The sequence below is a fragment of the Podarcis liolepis genome, assembly GCF_965112155.1.
Source record: "Podarcis liolepis genome assembly, chromosome: 4".
NCBI lineage: Eukaryota > Metazoa > Chordata > Lepidosauria > Squamata > Lacertidae > Podarcis > Podarcis liolepis.
The window spans coordinates 46,316,293-46,337,243 of record NC_139558.1 but is presented as its reverse complement, the minus strand read 5'-3'; the positions used below and the strand labels follow the sequence as shown (position 1 = coordinate 46,337,243).

The 20,951-nt window shown below is 40.5% G+C and overlaps 1 protein-coding gene and 1 long non-coding RNA gene across 26 annotated transcripts in view; one reads left to right on the top strand and one right to left on the bottom strand.

Annotated features, from left to right (window-relative positions):
- The window catches only part of DMD (dystrophin), a 1,010,042-nt gene that overhangs the window by 805,904 nt on the left and 183,187 nt on the right, over positions 1-20,951 (top strand). For 23 of the 25 annotated variants that reach the window (XM_083498284.1, XM_083498278.1, XM_083498289.1 and 20 more), the window contains 2 exons: positions 14,781-14,953; positions 18,460-18,616. In XM_083498284.1, the coding sequence (XP_083354410.1) occupies positions 14,781-14,953; positions 18,460-18,616 (330 nt within the window). Of the gene's footprint in view, positions 1-13,816; positions 14,214-14,780; positions 14,954-18,459; positions 18,617-20,951 lie in introns of those variants that run through there. The other 2 variants (XM_083498293.1, XM_083498294.1) reach the window with 2 other exon arrangements.
- On the bottom strand, positions 7,659-14,300 carry LOC310704638. The gene is made up of 3 exons (XR_014524938.1): positions 14,205-14,300; positions 13,043-13,158; positions 7,659-7,905 (listed from the first exon to the last, which is right to left on the bottom strand). It is a non-coding gene; the product is annotated as an uncharacterized lncRNA (long non-coding RNA).

Here is a 20,951-nt window from a genome sequence, read left to right as displayed (position 1 = left end):
TGATACTGCCTGACGCTGGCCCTCCCTTGTCTCAGCCCATGCACCTCCTTCCGTGCAAGATCCACGTCAATACTTGATAAAAAACACCCATCCATCGCTTTAATAAAGGCATCTGCATTCTGGAGCGCCGGATCCTTATCTCTCCATAAATTGCGTAGCCATGCTTTCGCATCCCCATGCAAATGGGACATGATGAACCCCACTCTCTCTTGTTCATCTCTAAAGTCTTTATGCAGCAGTTGCAGTGCGCACAGTACGTCGGCTCTAAAGTTGGGATACTGTTGCAGGTTCCCATCGAAGTGAGAGACCAGCCCGCCTGTCCGTCTCGCCAACCCAATTCCCTCCTGCCGGGGTGTCTGCTTTGTCAGCACGTCTAACCTGACCTGGAGATCCCTGCAGGCGGCAGCTGCTTCCTCCTCTCTCTTCCTGGATGCGAGAGCCTCGGCGTTCAGTTGTGCCACTGCGTTTCTGAGTTCCTCTATCTGCTGCTCAGCCGTCATGTCGTCTGCCGTTCGTGAGCTCGCTAGTAGGCACCTGTTTCTCTCCCCTCCTCGAGGCTGTAGATGCCCACAAGAGGGAGACGGAGCTTACTGTCAGAGCTGCTTGAAGATCCTAGCTCACGGAGGATCACGCTAGCCAGCGATCATTAAGTAAAAGTCTTTATTGAATTACAGTTTCCATTCTCACGCTGCTGCTCGCAACTCTACGCCTAGTAGCTAGGTCGGCGAAGCTCCGTCTGAGTCTCCGCCCCGTGTGCACCAACTTAATATCCTAGCCTTGCTCCACCTTTTCCGCCTGACTGTCCTCCTCTGGGTCCCTCTACCCCCCGGGGCTTCTTCCTTCCGGGATTCTTCTGACGCTGACCCGGACCCTCCTGCCTCCTTGCGCCGGGCTTTAGGACCTGGTTCCCTTTCGGGGCTGCTTACTGCGCCGCCTTCCTCTGCATTTGAACTTGGCGCGCGCGCCCAACCTTCCACTTTCCTCTTAACCGTTTCTTCGCTCCCCGATGGAGGTGTGGCCACTCCTGACTCATGCCCTCCCTCCTGTGGTGAGCTGCCAGCGCTTCCCCCCTGGCTCCCTTCCTCTTCCCTGCTTCCTGGCGGTGACGCTGGTCCCGATTTCCAGCTGCTCCCCCCTGAGTCCCCTCTGGCTCTATCTTCCTGGGGTGCCCCCCTAGACTCCCCCCTTGCCCTGGCCACTGGTGCTCCTTTCTGTGAATCCTCTGATTCACTGGAAAGACTAGGAGATCTCGGGTCGTCGTCATCACTCATCTTTTCTTCTGCCTCCTCCCCTTCGCTCTCTGTTTCCTCCCTTGCCCGTGCCTCTGCTCCTAAACCCCTGACAGCATGTTTTCATCAGGAGGAGCATAGAAAGAGGAAGATGTTAACCTCCAGGATAACAAACTGAAGGACATCGTCCTCTTTCTGTGTTCCTCCCAATGAAAACACATTTTGCAGCAACATTTTTATATGTAGTTTTGATTAATGTACACATTTTTGCAAACAGCTTCCCCCAATTTAGGGCTCATCAACAACTTCAGTTAATTCAATGGGTAGATCACTGCCAGTTCATTTATACTGGGAGTAGATTGCAGTCTCTTGGAAGTTGGATACCCCTGCTGTAATTGAATGCGTTTTTTATGTTATTTTTATGAATATCTTCATTTTTTCTGCACAGTTTCACCTAAGATTTTTTCAGAATTATTGTTTGATTGGAGAACTGCATCACAAAATTTGGATAACTGCAAATTTCAAAGATAGCTGTGTTTCAGGTCACGTATTTTTTTAATAAACTGCAAATCTGATAGATTTTACCTTCAATGCATACTGAATTGAATTTGTCTCCTATTCCTAATTCTCATTGCTATAAGCAAGCCCCAATACCTAGCAAGTAATTGAGCATTTTTTCAAGCTTTGCCCTTATTTGAAATGTATATTTTAATAAACTCTTCTGTGTATCCTTTTCCTACTTCATTGAATATAAATTCAATAGATTTGGATACTTCTTGACTGGGTGTACACAGAGGTCAGATTTCAGGCTGTCTGTTTCAAAACAGTACAGCCTACAAAACAATTACAGTGGTACCCCGCAAGACGAACGCCTCGGAAGACGAAAAACTTGCTAGACGAAGGAGTTTTTCGTTTTCTTAGGCGCTTCGCAAGACGCATTTCCCTATGGGCTTGGTTCGCAAAACGAAGCTTGCCCCGCAAGCTCCGGGGATAGCAGGGAAGCGCAGCGCGTCTTCCCCGCTGTCCCCCGACCTCTTTTGAAGCAAGGGGCGGCGGGGAGAAGATCGCTTCTCCCCGTTGCCAGCCCCGCAATCTCTGGGGACAGAGGGGAAGGCACGCGCGCCTTCCCCTCTGTCCCCGGACCCCTTTTGAACCAAGGGGCGGCAACAGGGAGAAGCGATTCTCCCCGCTGCCCCTTCCCTTGCTTTAAAACATGTCTGGGGACAGAGGGGAAGGCGCGCGCGCCTTCCCCTCTGTCCCCGGAGATTGTGGGGCAGGCAACGGGGAGAAGCAATCTTCTCCCCGCCACCCCTTGCTTTAAAACAGGTCCAGGGACAGAGGGGAAGGCGCGTGGCGCTTCCCCTCTGTCCCCGGACGGTCTCCATAGGAACGCATTGATTGATTTTCAATGCATTCCTATGGGAAACCGTGCTTCGCAAGACGAAAAACTCGCAAGAAGAAAAAACTTGTGGAACGAATTAATTTCGTCTTGCAAGGCACCACTGTAAGGAATAAACATACCTGTATATGTATATGTAGATTATCGGTTATTCAAGGTTTTTAAAGGTTCTTTTAAAATAGTGAAGCTAATTGTAAAGTACTCGTTTATGGTACTTTTTGTGTTTGTGCATCTAAGGGATTGATGCAGGAAGTCACATACTTTTTTTTTTCTAGTGGGTTGGCAAACCAAACCACTGAGCAGAATAATTTTGCCTGAAGCACATTATAAGCAAAAGATTAGAGTCAAGTATTCAGTTTAGATTGTAATTGAAGTTGTTCACCTGGTTCTTAGAATATCAGAATTTCCTGCAGCTGCCTATTCCTGAAGATTCTCCAATAAAATATGGAGTTGTTTCCCAGGACCCAGTGTGTAGCTGTTCCAATCTAATAAAAGTGCAAATTATTTCAGAGGCATTGAAATCAACCCAGAGCAGCTCCCTGCTTAATGAGATGGCAGCTGGTATGGGCTTACTTTGTGCTTTCTTGAATGTGGACTTCGAGTCAAAGGGAACAGTTTTTACTATTAAATGAGCTGCTATCTGCTGCAGCTTTCAAGATATAACCTCTATTTCAGTTTATAGTGTAGTAGTACATGATGGAATTCAACGAGGCCCCCTAGTGCTGCAATCATAAATAGTGTCTTATCTTTATATATGCTTTCTAATATTTTAACTGTAATTGTAGCATGCTCATCCCAGCCCTGTGAGGCTGGCTATTCTTACTACCATCTTAGAAAATGTGAAAATTGACCATTTAGCAAAAGACTGCACAGAGACTTTAAATGTGAGTCTCAAGTTCTAAATTCATTTATTTTATTCACAATTAGCATGCATGCAGGTAATTGGTTTAACCCAATACTGCAAGATTTGTACTTGATTCCAGTCTGCCATTTAGGAGACCACTTGATCAAGCTCACTTGATATATGGTTTTGGGGAGTTTGGCATACAGAGTCCCCAGGTTCAAGCTCCAGTTTTTTGGGTTTTTTTTTGTTTTATTGCTGCTTATGCAGTTACAATTGTATTGTCTCCTGGATCACATTGAAAGGGGCATACTTAAAATGGAACTACCAAGAGCTCTCTCTCCCCCCCCCCCCCCCGATATTAACACCCAAGAGGGTCTGTAGAGAAGGAGGCAGCATTTCAGATATTTGGGGCCTAAGTAATTTATGGCTTTAAAATTAGCATGTTTTAACACTCGCTTTAAACAATGCATACTTCAAAAAAAGGATGTGTGGAACGGCTATTTAGATATTAAAGGTAATGAGCAAAATAGGATAATGAAATCAGAATAACATCTGTAATAGTTATTTCATAAGTGAATGGCTGAATGAAGTGTAGCTCATTAAAAAAAATACTGGCATATGTTGTGACATTAAACCACACTGAGGTAAAGCCTTCTTTCTTGATCTCTTCATTTGTCAGACATAGTTTATTTGTTAATCTCTTGAGGAGGGCTGTTTGGTCCCAGTTGTCTTTTGTTGTTCCAGAAAGATCTTTCCAGTGTCTGATTCTGTTGTGCCTCGCTGCTTGTAATAAATAGCTTATTAATTCTTCATTATGTAAATCCAGGTGGTTGTCTTGAAATATATTTAATAAAGCTAATTCTGGTTTGACTTCCAATTGTTTCATTATTTTATTGAATTCTTAGAGTATCAAATTCTAGAAAGTCTAGGTTTTTATACATTCCTACCACGTGTAGAGATATGTACTGTGTAGGGCAGCCTCTCCAGCAACATGATGGGTCACCAGGGTGGCTCATGGCCATTTTCCAAGGTTTAGGTACCACCTATATATGAGTTTTAGGGTTAATTCTCTATTGCTTGCCGAAATAGACTTAAAGGGGAGGGGGTTTTGGTCCAAAGTCTATCAGTGTGGATTTGGTTACAGATAGGTAGCCGTGTTGGTCTGCCATAGTCAAAATAAAAAAAAAATTCTTCCAGTAGCACCTTAAAGACCAACTGAGTTAGTTCTAGGTATGAGCTTTCGTGTGCATGCACACTTCTTCAGATACACACTTCTTCAGATATGTGGATTTGGTAGGCGAGTACCAAAGGGGGTTGTAAGTTTCCTTACAAGGAAGTTTATATAGTGATGTATTTCTGTTATAAAAGTCATATAATTTGTATAGACTCCCCCGTGTCCATTCCAGCCACATTGAATTGTTGTGAAGTGTTGTTAAATAGTGGGTATCAGTGGGGACAGTGGATCTTGGATGGTATATTAAAGCATAAAGTCTCAGTAGTTAACCTGGAGGCCTGAGAATGTTGAAAGTTGTTAAGCTCTCGAAGTATTGCTGCTTCTATGTTCAGTAGGTCAAGTGTCAGAATCATTAAATTATCAGCACATAGATCAGTCATAAAGTTTTGTTTTCCAGTTTGGGCTCCATTAATGTCTGGTGTTGTTCTGATGCACATAGCTATTGGTTCTAAAGCTAGTATGAACAAAAAGGGAGGTCCCTATCCAATTTGAAACCATACTGGACTCTGCTTAGCCTTGCAAATGTGCTAGCACCATAAAACTGCTAAGTTTTTTTGCACTGTAGTAAAGAGAGAGATCGTTTGTTTCATCAAAATTCTGCCAAAGACACAGAAAGAAAATAATTGTGCATTTTATACATCTCATGGTTCTATACTTTTTGAAACGATTGTTTGTTGTCAGTATACACTGTGAACCCCTAGAAACATGATTCGGGAGTGGTATAGATTTTTTTTTAAGATAAATAAATAATGTTCAGAACATGTTGGGTATTAGTTAGTACAGATCACTGGGAGAAGCATTTTTTTTCCAGATGCTCCTCTGATATCTGCTATACATAAGCAAATCAATAAACATCATAAATGTTTATTCACTTATTTGTTCAGTGTTGTCTGTATTACCTATGAGCCTTTGTGTTTTCAGTTATAATAGCTGTTCCAGTAAAAGGCAATGAAACAGTAGGAAGAATCAGGAGATTTCATTGTTTACAACAGAAGCAGGAGGGAAGCAGCTCTTCCCTCATCCCCATTAAAATATTCTCTCCAGCAGTTTTGCAGTTCAGCCCTTCTGGCTGCTTGCTGTAAGAGAAAATCAGAACTAATTGGAAGCAGTGGGATGTGAGTGGAACTAATAGAGGTAGCTGCTCTCCAAATTATCCAGTAGGACTTTGCAAGGCATTGAAAATAGGCATCAAGACCTTACCTGAGCAGCCAAGAAGAAGCAAATGTTCCTACTGTGAATTATGCTGCTTCTGTGTTGCTACTGTTTCATCTTTGGCAAATGTTAAAATAAGGAATTAGAAAACCGAGAGTACATGTGAATTTATTATCTTGCTCCTTCCAGTAATAAAATGAGTGACTTGATCGTTATAACTCTTTTATTAAGGATTATCTGCTTAATATGTATTTAAATTGAACCCAACATAGTTTACTTCCCCAACCATTCAGGCTGCTAAGTCCTTAGAGAGAAACAAAGGTGTTTGTGTTTTGGTGACCCCAGCAAATTCTAGGTCACTTGTCCTACTTCAGGGGACAAGGATGCCAGGAGTCCCAGTCCACTTGCAAGATGATCCAGAGAGTGAGGTCAAGTCATGCTCCAAAGTCAGGGGCTTTTTGTAGGGGAGGGGTTTCAATTAAATAGACTAACTCCAGTTAAAGTGCAAGGTCACACACAGGGAAGTCAGGTTCACAGCAAAGGAGCACAGTAGTCAAGGAGCTGGAGTAAGGAAATGGTTCCAGCCTCTTTCCCCAGTGACTGAAGGCTTTTACTCAGGAGCCTTCCAAGCTCCATACAATCACACTAGACTTATTAAAAAGATGTTGCTTATTACAAGAAAGCATACATAAAGTAATGTCACAGTGATAGATGTGGGAAGCATATGATCATATATAAAATCACAGCTGCACGTGACTAAGATATTCACACTCCTGATCTAAGAAACTAAGACCCTAGCAATAGCAAAAGTGGGTGAGGTTCACATTAGTTATTGACTTGGAAGGTAGAGATAGAAACAAATAACTTTTCCCTGTTCTCATGAGCAGTCCCACAACGGAGTGAATAGAAAGGTGATCATAACCCAAGGGCTGTGAAAGCTAGGTTCTCCCTAATGAACGATTAGGCAATAGAAATCTCACTTAGTCCTCCTTAGCCCAATGTCCAATGGAGCATTACAGTTGTTCCTTGAGAGTGCTGTTGATTATGTCGAAGATTGTTGGAGCCACTATGTGCAAGTTAAACTACTCAAAACATCAATCATGAATTAAATTTTGCATCTCGGGTGTGCATGTAAAATAGGAGCAGCAGTAATGGTGTGAAATGGGAAAATAAATTATTCTTTTTGAACTAAAAGTTAGTAACTTTCCTGCCGGATGTGCCTAATGATTGCCATCTTGTGTCCATGAGCTATCTAGTGTTGAGTTTCTGCATTTGGAGTAAATAACCTTTGCCTTGCTAATTCTAAAATGGCATAAATTATGTCTGGGCTAACATCAGTGTCCGTTTAGAGGAAATATGCTCTCTGTGGAAACTGACATTTATTAGTTTGGGAGTTTTTCCAAGTATCACATGGATAACTTATCAATACTTGCCTCCTTTCAATTTATAGAGTCAGGAAGAGTCGCAAGCAAGAGTAAGGGTCACAGAGGGGCTGATATCACAATGCAACACAAGCAATACTGATGCCTTGTTCCATCAGAATGAACCAAAGAAAAGTCAAGTCATACACTCTCCCATTACAGCAGGCAGCATTGAGACCTGATCTTTAAAGTTATGGGATTAAAAATTAGTTGGGTTAGATTAAAAAAGAAATCAATGCAGTGTCTCCCAAAGGCGATGAAAGGTCGTATCACAATGTGATTCCAAGGACACAGATGTCAGGGAGAGTAGAAATGGAAGGATTGGAGCAATGTACCAACGCATATGACTTTTTCATTTCCTTTATTTTAAATCTCTTTACCACCATGTTTGAGCTGCCCTTTCTTTTTCTTTAGAGTCTAATCCATACATCATTTAGTTCTTCAACAATTTTATTTGAAATCACAATAGCTTCTAAGATTTCAGGGATCATCTTTGAAAGGCTCTTCTTTTAGCTTTCACCTGTCAGCATTTGCTTCTTTTTCTGGAGATGTGTTTCATCTTCTGTTATCTTTTTAAAATGGTGTTCGATCCTGGAAATGTTTTAGCAATATTCATAGGCTTATCTCTGCAGGAGAGAGATACAATTTTATCTATCTTTTCTCATCAAGTCATTAACATGAAACTCTGCAATGTAATCATACCAAACTGGAATTGAGGTCATGCCATAGACTGGTTGGAAAAGAGGCTTGATGACATGATGATGTATAGCCATTTCACAACAAAGCTTTTAACACATAATATCTGCCCCTTAATTGCATTTAACATTTCATTGAAAAGATGTTATCATTATGGAAATTGCTGTGTAAATGTTGTTGAGATAAACCCCCCAAAATGTTATACTGATGGACTAGGAGAAGAAAAGAGCATTTTCACTGCAATAGGAAACACATAATAGTGACATACTTTATTTTGTTTTCCTGGGACTTCTTATGAGGCAATGCTGCATTCTATGGTATTTTTTTTAGTCATTGTTGGGGGGGGGTCTTTAATCTGCAGCTCTTGATATATTTCTTATGACTCCAGGCAAACAGTAAGTTAAATTCGCCCGTTTTTTGTTGCATACATTGTCCTAAAATACACTTTCTACTGGCATGCATTTTTTGAGATTATATTATGTTGGTTAATATTTATGTTATATGTTAACATTATATCATACAAATGTTGATATCTTTTACAGAGCAGAAGAAAAAATGTTTTTAGTCAAGTGATTTGAAAGGCCTACAATATATCTTTCTTCTCATAAAACAAAAGATTCTCTTGCACTAAACATAGCTTGCTAAAATGAAGAACAATAGAGTATCAGATAAAGCAGCTCTAGAATGAATTTTTGTACAGCCTGCATGCCGATGTGGGCTACAGCTATATCTAGATTAGCTTTTTGTTTTGTTTTTTACTGAGTTTGCATTGTGTTTGAGAGTAATAATTTCAGAGAAGTGCTTAGGCATTTTATGCATTTTCCTGAAATCTGAGCCACTGCCATTCAACGATGAGCTCAGTGTCTTCTGCTCCACCTACAATTTAATTCCGGGCATATCAGCAAAATCCTGTGGCCCCCTAGGGACACTCTCTCATGGACCATAAGAATGCATTCTTCATAAATTAAAATAAATTAATAAATTTAAGGATCATTCATTTATTTTGGAATGACTCAACAGATAATTGCAGTGCATAGAGAAGCTGGTGTATAGATATACCATATAGACCAGTGTTTCCCAACCACTGTTCCGCGGCACACTAGTGTGCCGCGAGATGTTGCCTGGTGTGCCGCGAGATGTTGCCTGGAGGGAGGCGGGTGAGTCCGGCGGCGAGAGGCGGGGCGGCGGCGGCGAGGAGCCAAGCCGCGCTCTCCTTCCTGCCTCGCTTTGCTGCCTCCTCCCCCCCACCCCCAAAGCTTGGAGGTTCCCCGGCAGGAAGGAGGGAACTTAATCCTCTCCAAGGGCTGTGGAAAACAGACATGCAAATGGGGGCTTGCCAGCTCTTCAAGCGCCGCCGGCTTTCTTCGGGAATTACCGCCTGCCGAGCCCGGTAACGCTGACAGGCCGAGCCGCGGGGCTTGGCAGCGCAGCCGGCAGAGTGTGGGAAAGGGCGGCCGCCACGCGCCGGGCAAGGCGAGACTCGACGGGGAGGACACCGGCAGCAGCGCCCCCCCCCAAACCCGCTCCGGGCAGGTAATTCACAGAGAGTGGACAGAAGGAAGCCTTAAAGGGCTTCAGCCTCCCAGAGTGGCGGGGAATAATAATAATAATAATAATAATAATAATAATAATAATAATAATAATAATAATAATAAAATTGACAGGTGGTGTTTTTCTAGGTGAGGGGGTGGGGACTGTAATAACAAAAAAATCAGCTGTATATCAACCGCTGTTTTGCAATGAGGAATTGCAAATAAGGAAGATCAAAAGGAGAATGTTTTTTTGGGGGGGACTCTCTTCCTCTTCCTCCTCCTCCTCCTCTCGTTCTTGCTCCTCTTCCTGGCAAAAGGGCTGCTGAGACCCCTTCTCTCTTGGGTGCCGGTGGGTGCTGTGACGTTGACGCTGCTGTGGCAAGTGCCTTTACTTAGCAGAGTGCATTCCCCTTTACACAGGAGGGGGAAAAATTGAAACTTACACTTTCGTGCGTCCCTCCCGGCGTGACGCTGTGCGCTGATGTCACGGGGCTGTAATGGTGGTGTGCCTCGAGATTTTTTTCATCAAACAAGTGTGCCTTTGCCCAAAAAAGGTTGGGAAACACTGATATAGACAAACAGCTTTGAGAAGAGACTTGCTAACAAAGCCAAAGAGGACCCAATAGGAAATATACATTTGCAAGAACTGCTCAGTGGGACAAACTGAAAAGTTAAGTCTCCTTAGAAACTTGATGAGAATCAGGCACACCCAACCTCTCTGGATGGTACTTAATCAGCATGAATATTCCAGAGCAGATGTAACTCACTCATACATTTTAAATGAAAAATAGCAGCAGAGCCCTTGATAATAAATACTGGTGTCATTGTTTCCTTTCAGTCTTAATGCCTTTGTTTATGTTTATACATAAGGCTACTCAGTTAATTAAATAATTTAGATGATTGATCAATCAATCATATTTGAACCAATTTATCAAATTTAGTAGCAATGCCTATTTATTTATTTACAGAAGTTCAAAATAGCTTATAATTCAATAAACAAAAGCTATCACTTTGTTTAATACCTTATTATACCTTCTCTGTTCCAACACAATAGAACCACTAATTAATTGGGAAAGCTTTAGTTGAATTATTTTACAAGTTTAAACTGAGTTAAGCATGCATCTTTAATTGTACTGTTATATAAAGCACACAGTTCTTCTAAATGTAGTATTAGAAGTGTTTTTGGTCCTCTTTAATATTAAAAAAATGAAGTTGATTGATCAGCCTCATGGATATTGTCAGAAAATAATTAAGGTGTGCTGCCATATGTCACTTTTCATATAGTCCTTATAATATGTGATTTGACATCAATTACTTTCTTATTTCTGATAAGCTATCCTGCAAATCAGTGACGCTCTGGTGGGAAAAATTCCAGAACTACATGACTTATGTGTTCCAGAATGAAACACAGGTGACAGACACCTGGGGACTTTGTTTAGGATGTCTATTAGTGAAGCAAACACGTGTTCCACCTCCAGTATCACAGCTAATATGCCTTTGAATGCAGGTTGCTAGGGAGCACAAGTTGAGAGGGTACTCTTGGAATCGTGTCTCTTTGTGCAGACTTCCCATAGGCATCTGGTTAGCATTGAGAATGCTATGTAGTTTTCTAGGGGAAACGACATAGCATATGTCTTGCCACAAAGCTCCACAAAGCTTAACTGTTCTTCCTTGTAATGAAACAACAACAACCCTTTAATTAAGAGGAAAATATGTGGATTGTATCATTATAAGATTGAATCACTAGGTGGCACTGGAGTTAGTTGGTTTTGTATGGACTTAGAAGTTTCCTGTTCCTCTTCTTTTTAAGAAAGACAATAAAGGTCTTGTCCAGCCACTGATTGATTAGCAGATGAGGGACATAGCTATCAGGTCAACTATAAGTAGTACATAAACATTCTGAGAATGAATTTTATATGACGGTGATTTTCCTTTTTCCTCAGTGTAGCTAGTGTTAATGGATTTTCATGTGGTCATATTTATGTGTGACCATGTTCTGAAAAAGTTATTTGTTAATGCATTTTTTATGTTTGGGTTTCCCTGGAGAGTTTCACACTTGCCACAACATCTAGCTAAAAAAGCTTTGCTGGGCCTCATTAATCTTGATGTAGAATCTTTTTCAAAGAAGTAACAGCATTTTGTGTAATTTTATCTTGAGATTAGTCTGAAGTGACTGAGGGTGTGAATGTATTTTTTCTCGCTGTTGTTGTTGCTGCTGCTTTTATAAAGCCTCAAATATTGCTCCAATAGGTTGTACAGTTTAGAGTGGTTGCTGACAAGCCAGTGAGGTGGCATCCAAAGTGATGCACTTACCACAAGGTGATTTTTGTTGAATGGTTTCTTTAAATGTAAAGGTTCATCATTGTTCCACCCAATGTGTATGTCTTTAAGGGGCCAGAGCAAGGGCCAGAGCAAGATAACGAGACCCAGCTTTACAGCTGTGAAACATAGCAGGTGCTGCTGAGTTGTATTTGATTAAGGTGTGTCAGCATAGTATATAAGGAGCAGCACCTAGCTCTCCCATTACCCTGGGGGATGGGTTGGTGGTTGGGTCTGGTTTGTTGGTGTATTTAGTGTAAATGGAGTTTTTGTTTTTGTAATTAAAACCTTCTTTAAGTTATTTTTGAGTCCCTTTTTAATGCATGGTCTCCCCAGCAAGCTCTCTGCAGCGCTACCATACTGCAAAAAGACAATGATTTTTCAGGCCTGGTGATATTTGATTTGAATGTCCTATTGTAAACTCAGCCCCAGTTCATATATTCCCAAAGTGGTGCTTTGCTTGCATGTTTGAACATATATCTGTGGAAGGCCACAGCACAGATAGCATCTTGTATGAAGTGTAATCTCTGTGCAAAGGCCTGGCTCCCATGCTTCTTCCCCCTCAAAGAGGAGAGCGGAAAAGTGACATGAACCAGGCCTCTGCACACTCCTACCTCTGAGTGAGTCACCTGCTATACCTGCTTACTCAAAAATAAGCTCCACTCATTTTGATGGGACTTATGCTCAGGTAAACATGCAACTTAAAGAAGTGAAGAGTTACCACATGTTGACTATTTCATTGACATTTATAAAGCCTGCAGCACTGTACTGACTGAGAGATGAAAAGAAATACTGTGATCCTCAACTAGTTTCTGAAGTGCATTAATGATCCAGCACTCTTCCATTATTATTATTTTATTTTTGGACTGAGTTCAGGATGCTGTGCATGTACAGCTTGACACAGTTTCCCATCCCTTTCAGTAAGAGCAGTTTACACGAGCACATATTTGTTTTCTGCAGTTTAATCAGTGTATGCATGAAGTTGCTTCAAGAGTCCTCAGTGTTGTAGTCAACACTGTGTTGTGTAAGCAGTAAGGGGTTGAGGGAGACATAAATGGAAAATTGTAGCAAACTGGACATAAGCCAATTTGAAAGCAGGCGGAGCAAAATGTGGAGAAGAGTCACCACAAAGAACAGTATCAAAATTAAAGGGAGGACATCCGTTTATGTTCTTTTGCTAGTGCAAATGTTTATAGAGTTGAACCCAAACTCTTACCATATAGGCATGCTTAGCTATATTTGCATCAACCTTGAAGATATGTCGTTTATACGGTAGCAGTTCACTTCTACAGTGCACACAGAACCTTTGACTTTGGAGGTTGTCACATTAGTCTGCAAATCAAATATTAAATAAATAAATAAATAAATAACATTTTAATTAACAGTTCAATCTTTATTCCACTAGCAAAGGAAGACCAAACAGGAATTTGCCAGTGAACCCTCATACACTTATTACCCAGCAATGAGTTTAACTGAAAATAGCACAAGTTATTCCTCTTTCCATATCTTCTGCAGTTTTTAATTTTATTAATTTTCATGCCGTGCACGCTTTTAGTATTGCTTTTAAACTCAGCATTTTACATTTCTGTAAGCTGTTGTGGCCAATTTTTGAGAAAGGCAACTAAGAAATTAAATATAAAGAATACCACCACCACCATTACTACTGAAACACTGTGCAGTATATTTTTTAATTCAAGGACATAAGGTATTGTTTGTCTAAAGTGGCGAATTATTAATCCAGGACTGCTCACAGCCAGCATGCTGACAGCTCCAACACTTCCCCTCTAACTTTGAAAGAAATAGTTTTATTGTTTTTGTATATAAGATGATTCTAATGAGCAGGCAGCGTTGACCCCCAGAATAAATCTATAAGTTCATGGAGCTAAAATATTTTTTAGAAATCACAGTGTGGGATAGATAATACACAAAGACTCCATTCAGCATGTAGGCAGATCGGAATGTGAGTACCAGGCAGTTAGCTCTCCAAAGAATGTTCCTTTGGCAGTTGCTGCCTGGCTAAAAATGAAGGGGAAACATGAATATTTAAAAAGTTTCTGGCTTGCAATTCCAAAGTGATAAGAAAAGTTGGCAGTCCAGCATAAGCTGCCAGTTGTGCATTCTGGGTCCTTCTGGCTATTCTCCGTTCCTCCTACAGCCATGGCCCTGACTGATGTTTTGACATAGTACAAAGTGACTGTTTATTACTATTGACTGTTGAGGCCTGTGCTCTGAAATGCATTCTGTCAATGGAATGTAACTGAACTTGGCATTTTAAAGCTCTGCTGTTGCAGTAGCTTAGTTTTCCTTGGATTTCTGTTCAGCAAGACCTGCTCTGAAGCCTCTGGTTCAAGTTGAAAATGTTACACAGGAAGACATACCATGTAAAGGTCAGATTTGGCTGGGATCCTGAGGGCTTTGGTGTCTCTGTTTTTATTCTCACCGGCATGATGACATAAGCAATTGTTGCCTCCCTGGCACACGTCAGAGCCCAACGATAACTGTAAATGCTTTTGCGCGTTTTGAAATGTATAGTTCTCTCTGACTAATACAGTGCCATGCCAGTATAAAATAATATTACCATGCCTAGCTTGATAGTGGCTGGAGAAACACAGCCAGATGGGCGGGGTATAAATAAGTTGTTGTTGTTGTTGTTGTTGTTGTTGTTGTTGTTAAAACCACCACACAGTCTATAGTATATAGAAGAGTTTATTTTTCATTTGGAATGAATAACATAAAGTAAAGGAACAATTTAAATATATATATATATTCAAAGTGATTAATTTAAATTGGGAACATGAATGTTTTAGTTATTCTAAAACACTATTGATAATGAATCTGTGTTATTTTCATTTGAGTTTGCAAAATATACCTTTATTGCTAATGTCTTCTGTTAACTTATCCCTAGCATATTTCTTCGCCAGTGTTTTATGTATTTGTTCTGTGTTGCCTCATAGGAACTTCAGAAAGAAATTGAAACCCATACTGATATCTTCCACAGCCTGGATGAAAATGGACAGAAAATCTTGAGATCCTTGGAAGGTTCTGATGATGCAGCCTTGTTGCAGAGACGCCTGGATAACATGAACTTCAGATGGAGTGAACTTAGGAAAAAATCTCTAAATGTTAGGTAGGGCTCAAAAGACAAGGGTGGAGGGGAGATATGGGAATTAATCTGAGGAAAGAATTATCCTGCCCCCCTCTTATAGCATTATTTTGTTCAAATTGGGCTAAAATGGCTGGTTGGCAGTAATTTAAGCAATTTCAAGCACTGAATTACTGTGTAAGAATGATTAATTTTCTTTATACGTAAGGGATTGAAGGATGCAAGGAAGTTGATGAGTTTTTTATAATCTCAATAAGAATGTACACATAGAGATTAAGCATGCTTAACCAGCAACCACACTTTCTCTGAAATGTATGCTATTATTTTATACTGACAGACATGGCTTCTCACACTGTTCTAAGCAAATATAATGAAACACAGCCCAATCCTAGCTCCGTTTACCCAGGAGTAACCCTCACTGGGTTCAGTTGAGCTTACTCCCAACTAAATATGCATATACTGTATTTACCATATACCCATATACCCCCAAACCAAATAAGATATGAAATCAAAAGAGCTTGATTATGTTTAGAAAGGGCATCATCATATGTGTAATTGGAACTTCCTTTGAACGTTTATCTGCAGCAGCTCCTACTACAGAAGAGACAACCTGCTGTGGGGGTTGTAACTTGGTTTTGGGAAAATGTGAGCCGCTGCAGGGGGGGGGTCAGACAGCTTCACTTCCACACCTGATGCCTTATAGATGTCTTATTTTAATCATGGCTAATGCAGTTGTTTTGGCATTTATATGTGAAATGGTTTCTGAACAGAAATCTGAATGCCTTCACTTGTAATTGGGTATTTTTTGCAGAAGGACTGACATGGGCAAAGCTTTGACACCTGCTGCTTCTGCATAGCACTTTACTGTGGTCTAGATGCTTCCCAGGCATGCAAGTCTTTCATTGTGTCCACATGGCATCATGTTCATCAAATTGCCACCCCATATGGGTTTTTTTAAACTATCGTTTAAGCCAGATTTACTTTTTCCATGATGTTTTCTTATTTTACCAGTTTTTCTGCACAGTGGTAAAATCAGGATTAAATGAGAAAATAGTAAGGGCCAGTATTTAGATGAGGATGACACTGCTCAAAGCTTACATGCGTAAGCAACACTTAGTTAACAATAAATTGCAGGGGGGGGACACCCCTAAACTCACCTACTGTAAATATGTAGCATGGGTGTCAGTGAAAATTTCTCTCAAGCAGGTGTGCATGTACTCCAGCCCAATGAACATTCCTCCCATGGGAGATGCAGAATCGAGTTTGTAAAATCTTAAAGGAGAAAGACGCAAATTGCCTTCTTGGATAGGGGGACACATAATAAAGGGCAATGGTACAAAAGAACTGTTGGAAAAGCAAAGCTCAAAGAGCTGAAAAATTCTCATCTAAAGTAACCATCTCAGTGTTTTATAACAAATTCTCCACCTCCAAGGCAGTCTTCTCAGACACTCTTTTTTTGCCCGTTTGTACTCTGTATATAGGTGAGATTCAGGGGTGGCCAAAGGCAGAAGCCTTTTCAAAGTTATATATGAAATATTAGCTTTGTGCAGCTGTAGCCCTGAAGGAGTCTGTGTGCGTGTGTAATGACAGAAACCATCTTCATAACATTAGTCATTAAAAATAAATATGTGAACCTGAAAAATATTGATGGCTGAAGTAAGAAGAAAATGATCTTCCCTATAGGCAAGCCATAAGGAAAGGAATATAGCTCTTTGAAATATTTCTCCACATGTCCTTTTTTTAACCCATGAACTTAGTAAAATAAAGAGGTACAAGAAAAGAAACACGGCATGTTAGCCTTTAATAAAGGAGCTTTTCTATAGTTCACTTGTTGCCATTTTGATACCAGTGACATTAATGAATTTGAAAATAGTAACCCTGGTTTATCATGGTTGCTTTGTCTTCTTGAATTAAACATAAAAGAACATTCTTGCACTGGAGAAACAGTAACTATAACGAGGGGTTTAGTATAGCCACAACATGTAGGTGGGAAACACAGCTAAAGCTTAAATCTTTATTTCTCAAAAAAGTGGGAGGCAGAAAAAAAGAGTTGGATCCTTATTCCTCATAATAGGAGCACTCAGTCTCATTTCGATTGGGAACAATTCATGTCCTGTAGTTGAGAAGTGGAAGAAGTCATTTGCAACAACAACAAATTTAAGCTGTTATCATACTGATCACCTCCATCTGAGATAAATAATATACAAATTACAACACCTGAATTTTGTAATTCTGGCAGCCCTGAATGGGTTTCTTGATTTTTAAAGTTTTCCTATTGTTTCAGAGCTATTTGATGTGCTAATTTATCGTGCATAATCCACTTTATTTAATCACTATACTAGTATACAGTATATTTTGTTTCAGCACTTTTTGCTTGCAAAGCTCAGCCTTTTACTTTTAATAGCAAACTCAAATAAAAGATACACTTATAACCTTCTTAGTGTTCAAAGGATGGAAACATCAGGTATATTTTTATTTTTTTGAATGTAGGTTTTTGGCTTGAATAAGAGTTTATAGTAGTGAATTTTAGGCAAGAGATTGAATGCAATTCTTACCATTTAAAATGAAAGAGAATTTTGTTATTGACATACAGGAACGCAATATGGAATTCTTAGTCATTATAATCTGTAATCCTCTAAGCAGTATTTTCTTAAAATCCTCAAATTCACTGTGTAGTGTGGGGTCAAAACCACACTGTCATACCCTGTTCTTTCCATTTCTGCACTGGAACTAATCTCTTGTCATAGGAATCTCCTTCTTTGGAGTCTCCTTCTTTGGAGGTCTTTAAGCAGAGGCTTGACAACCATATGTCAGGAGTGCTCTGATGGTGTTTCCTGCTTGGCAGGGGGTTGGACTCGATGGCCCTTGTGGTCTCTTCCAACTCTATGATTCTATGAATCCATACATTACAAAATCAGTATGGATTCTACAGATAATGTCATTGTGCAGTGGGTACTATATGTGCAGGATCTTATACAAATAAATGTTCCACTTGTTGTTATTGTTAGAATTTTAACCCACCCGTTAGCTGAAATGGGCTTCCTGAGAGTTTTACACGTCAATAAAATACAGACACTGCCATCAGGCTTACAATCTTGAAAGACCTGACACAGAAAAATGGAGTGGAAGGTAGCAAGCTTACATGCTAGTTATTGATTGCCCATTCTTCTGGTGTTTTCCTAAGAAGGAAACTATTCAAGAAGAGTAGGAGCCAAAAGTTGCTGGTCTCTCAACAGTGCTGATAGAGTAGTGCTACGCTCCTTCTATTCCTCCTCTGATATAGCCTAATGGGATAGCAGCTGCCAGTTGATGGACGAAGAAACCTGGCTTCTCAGCAGCATGGGTAGTGTCTCTACTACTACCTTATCTGCTGGTAGCCTGGTACAGTGATTTGCATAGGCCAGCATGTTTGTAATAGCAAAATGTATTAATTTGTGGCCTGGGCAGCATGGGTGTGCTCTCCAGTAGTGGTAGACGGTGTGATCTTAAGATAAGTCTGAAAATTATAAATACACTAATTTATTTTCCAGGTCTCATCTAGAAGCCAGTTCTGACCAGTGGAGACGACTACACCTTTCTCTTCAGGAACTTTTGGCATGGCTGCAGTTGAAAGAAGATGAGTTAAAGCGACAGGCTCCCATTGGTGGAGATCTTCCCACAGTGCAAAAACAGAATGACACCCATCGGGTATGGACATTCAAAATCAGTTTTTTGCAGTGCATGTAGGGTCTGTTTGGAGAAGGTTAATAGAAGGTTAGGAATGAATAAATTTGGCTTTAAAAAAACCCCTAGTCATAGCTAGTGTTAAACCACAATCCATAAATTTGTTGAATAGATCAAAGAGCTACAATTAAATAAGAGCAAAAACTTCACTTTCTGGCCACGTGGAAGGAAGGAAGAAGGGGAAAGTGCAGGAGCCTAGGCTATATCACATAGCAATAAACCATAGTTTAACATTCTGTTTAGAAATCACCAATGTTATGTCTGTATCAGATAGCTGGGCGGGGGCACATATTTCTCTGTTTGTCTTATGTTTCCTTTAGTATCCAATTGTACTTGCTCCTATCTTTGTCAACCTGTAGGGAGAGTTTTCTTCTAAAAGAGAAATAGAAAAAGCATACAACAAAGGTGGCCAGTAGCTCCTGCTTCCTATCAAATAGGTCTGGAGGAGAAGACTATCAATGGCTACTAGCTGGCTATGCACTGCCTCTGACCTTCTGAATGCAGAGCCTCTGATCCTTCTGAATACCAGTTACTGGAGACCACAGAAGGGGAGAGTGCTCTTATATTCATGTCCTGCTTGCCATATTCATGTCCTGCCTGGTTGACAACTGTAGGAACAGGATGCTGGACCGATGGGCCACTAGGCTCTTCTTATGTTGTTATGTTTCCTGCGAATTCCCTTCATATTCTTGTTTGTCCCTGGGAGACCTTCAGAATCCCCTACAATCAAGCCCAACATACTCATGGCTACTTTTGAAAGTGATGAATGTAACGTGTGATACTGCCTTTAGAAAGGCTGGGTGTAATAAAGAAATCCAGATTTATCCTATCCTCCTTTATCCTATCCTCCTTCAGAACTCTTAATTTTTCTCAGCAAGAAAACTGAAGATAAAACAGAAACTAATAAAGCAGCTACCCCAAAGAAATTACTTTCCTGGTAACATTTTCACTATTAGGTTACGGACAACTAATTCTTCTGTGCAACCTCTCCTTTTATAAATGTTTGACATTTTTAGCTAGTGTCCCTTAGTGTCACAGTATGACTATATAATGATTGATAATGTTTATAAAGCTGTCTCAATCTGTCTCAAAGTTGAGGGCATGCAGTCATTAAGGCTCAAAGTCATGCGCCATGTCTACTTACTTTAGATTGGTCTCACTGACGCACCATTTAAGTCTCTGGGATTATTTTAGGACATCTCTGAATTAAGTACTTTGCAAACCCCATGCCACATTGATCCCTTGCAGTCTTGATATCAGTGTTAAGTTCATAATGCCTTGGGGAGTAAGAAATGCTGTAGAAATGCATGCTGTCAGAAACCAAATCTTATGTCTGACTTTATAAAAGCATTGAACGTGCTTCTGTTTTCTGTCACACCTACAGGGATCCATATGTTGTGGTCACAATAATGCTTCTTCTTGATTATCAAAGCTATCCACCATTCAGTTGTTTGTAAAAGCTCCCCACATACACACCCCTTGCAGCAGAACTTTTATAGCAGAATATAAGACCTATCTAGTTACTGGCACTTTGGTTCCCTGTGGAACAAAAAGAACAAAAGATAATCCTCAAATTTAGGTCATCCTGTCTATTCTTCAAAAGTCTCTTAGGGGGAAAGGGTGGAAAGTAAGACATGCTTTAAGGTTGCCTTTGATAGATTTTTATTTGTACTTTTCTGTTTCCCCACCCCAGTATATATTCTGAACTGAGGAGACCTTGTATTGCCCTATAAATTTTCCGTATTGACACATCTGTTAATGCTTAAATAGACCGCCCTTTGCAATCCCTACAATACAATTTCAGTTTCTTCACCCTCCAAGGGCCACATGCAAGCTGTGGGTGCAGTGAAAAAATGTTTGATGACTGTGGAGGCAGCAGGTTGCATCCTCATCATGTCACTGGGCTGCTTGTTTCTGTTTTTTCACCTTTTTGTCATAGCCACAAGCATTAGTGGTGTCTCAGGACCCCATAAAATTATTTTCAGTTATTGAAAAAATACCTTTCATGCACTTCTCTTCTTCAAGTGGGAAGTTCCCAGAGTAGTTTTGCAATGGTCTGGTTTGTACACCACAGCAAGCCAAACTAGATGTATTGAGATGGCACAACTGTGGAGTGAAGCTCCTCCTTAGTCCTTTTTTCAACCATGCTGCCCTGATCTAAGCCAAGGTTTGGCTTACTGTGTTGTCCAAACCTGGTTGGGGTAAGTTCTTTGCTACAGCTTGTGATTAGTAGGAAGGAAGCTTAACCACAACTTCTCTGGCTGTTAGTTCCTCTTGAGGAGCTTACATGTTTGTGCAG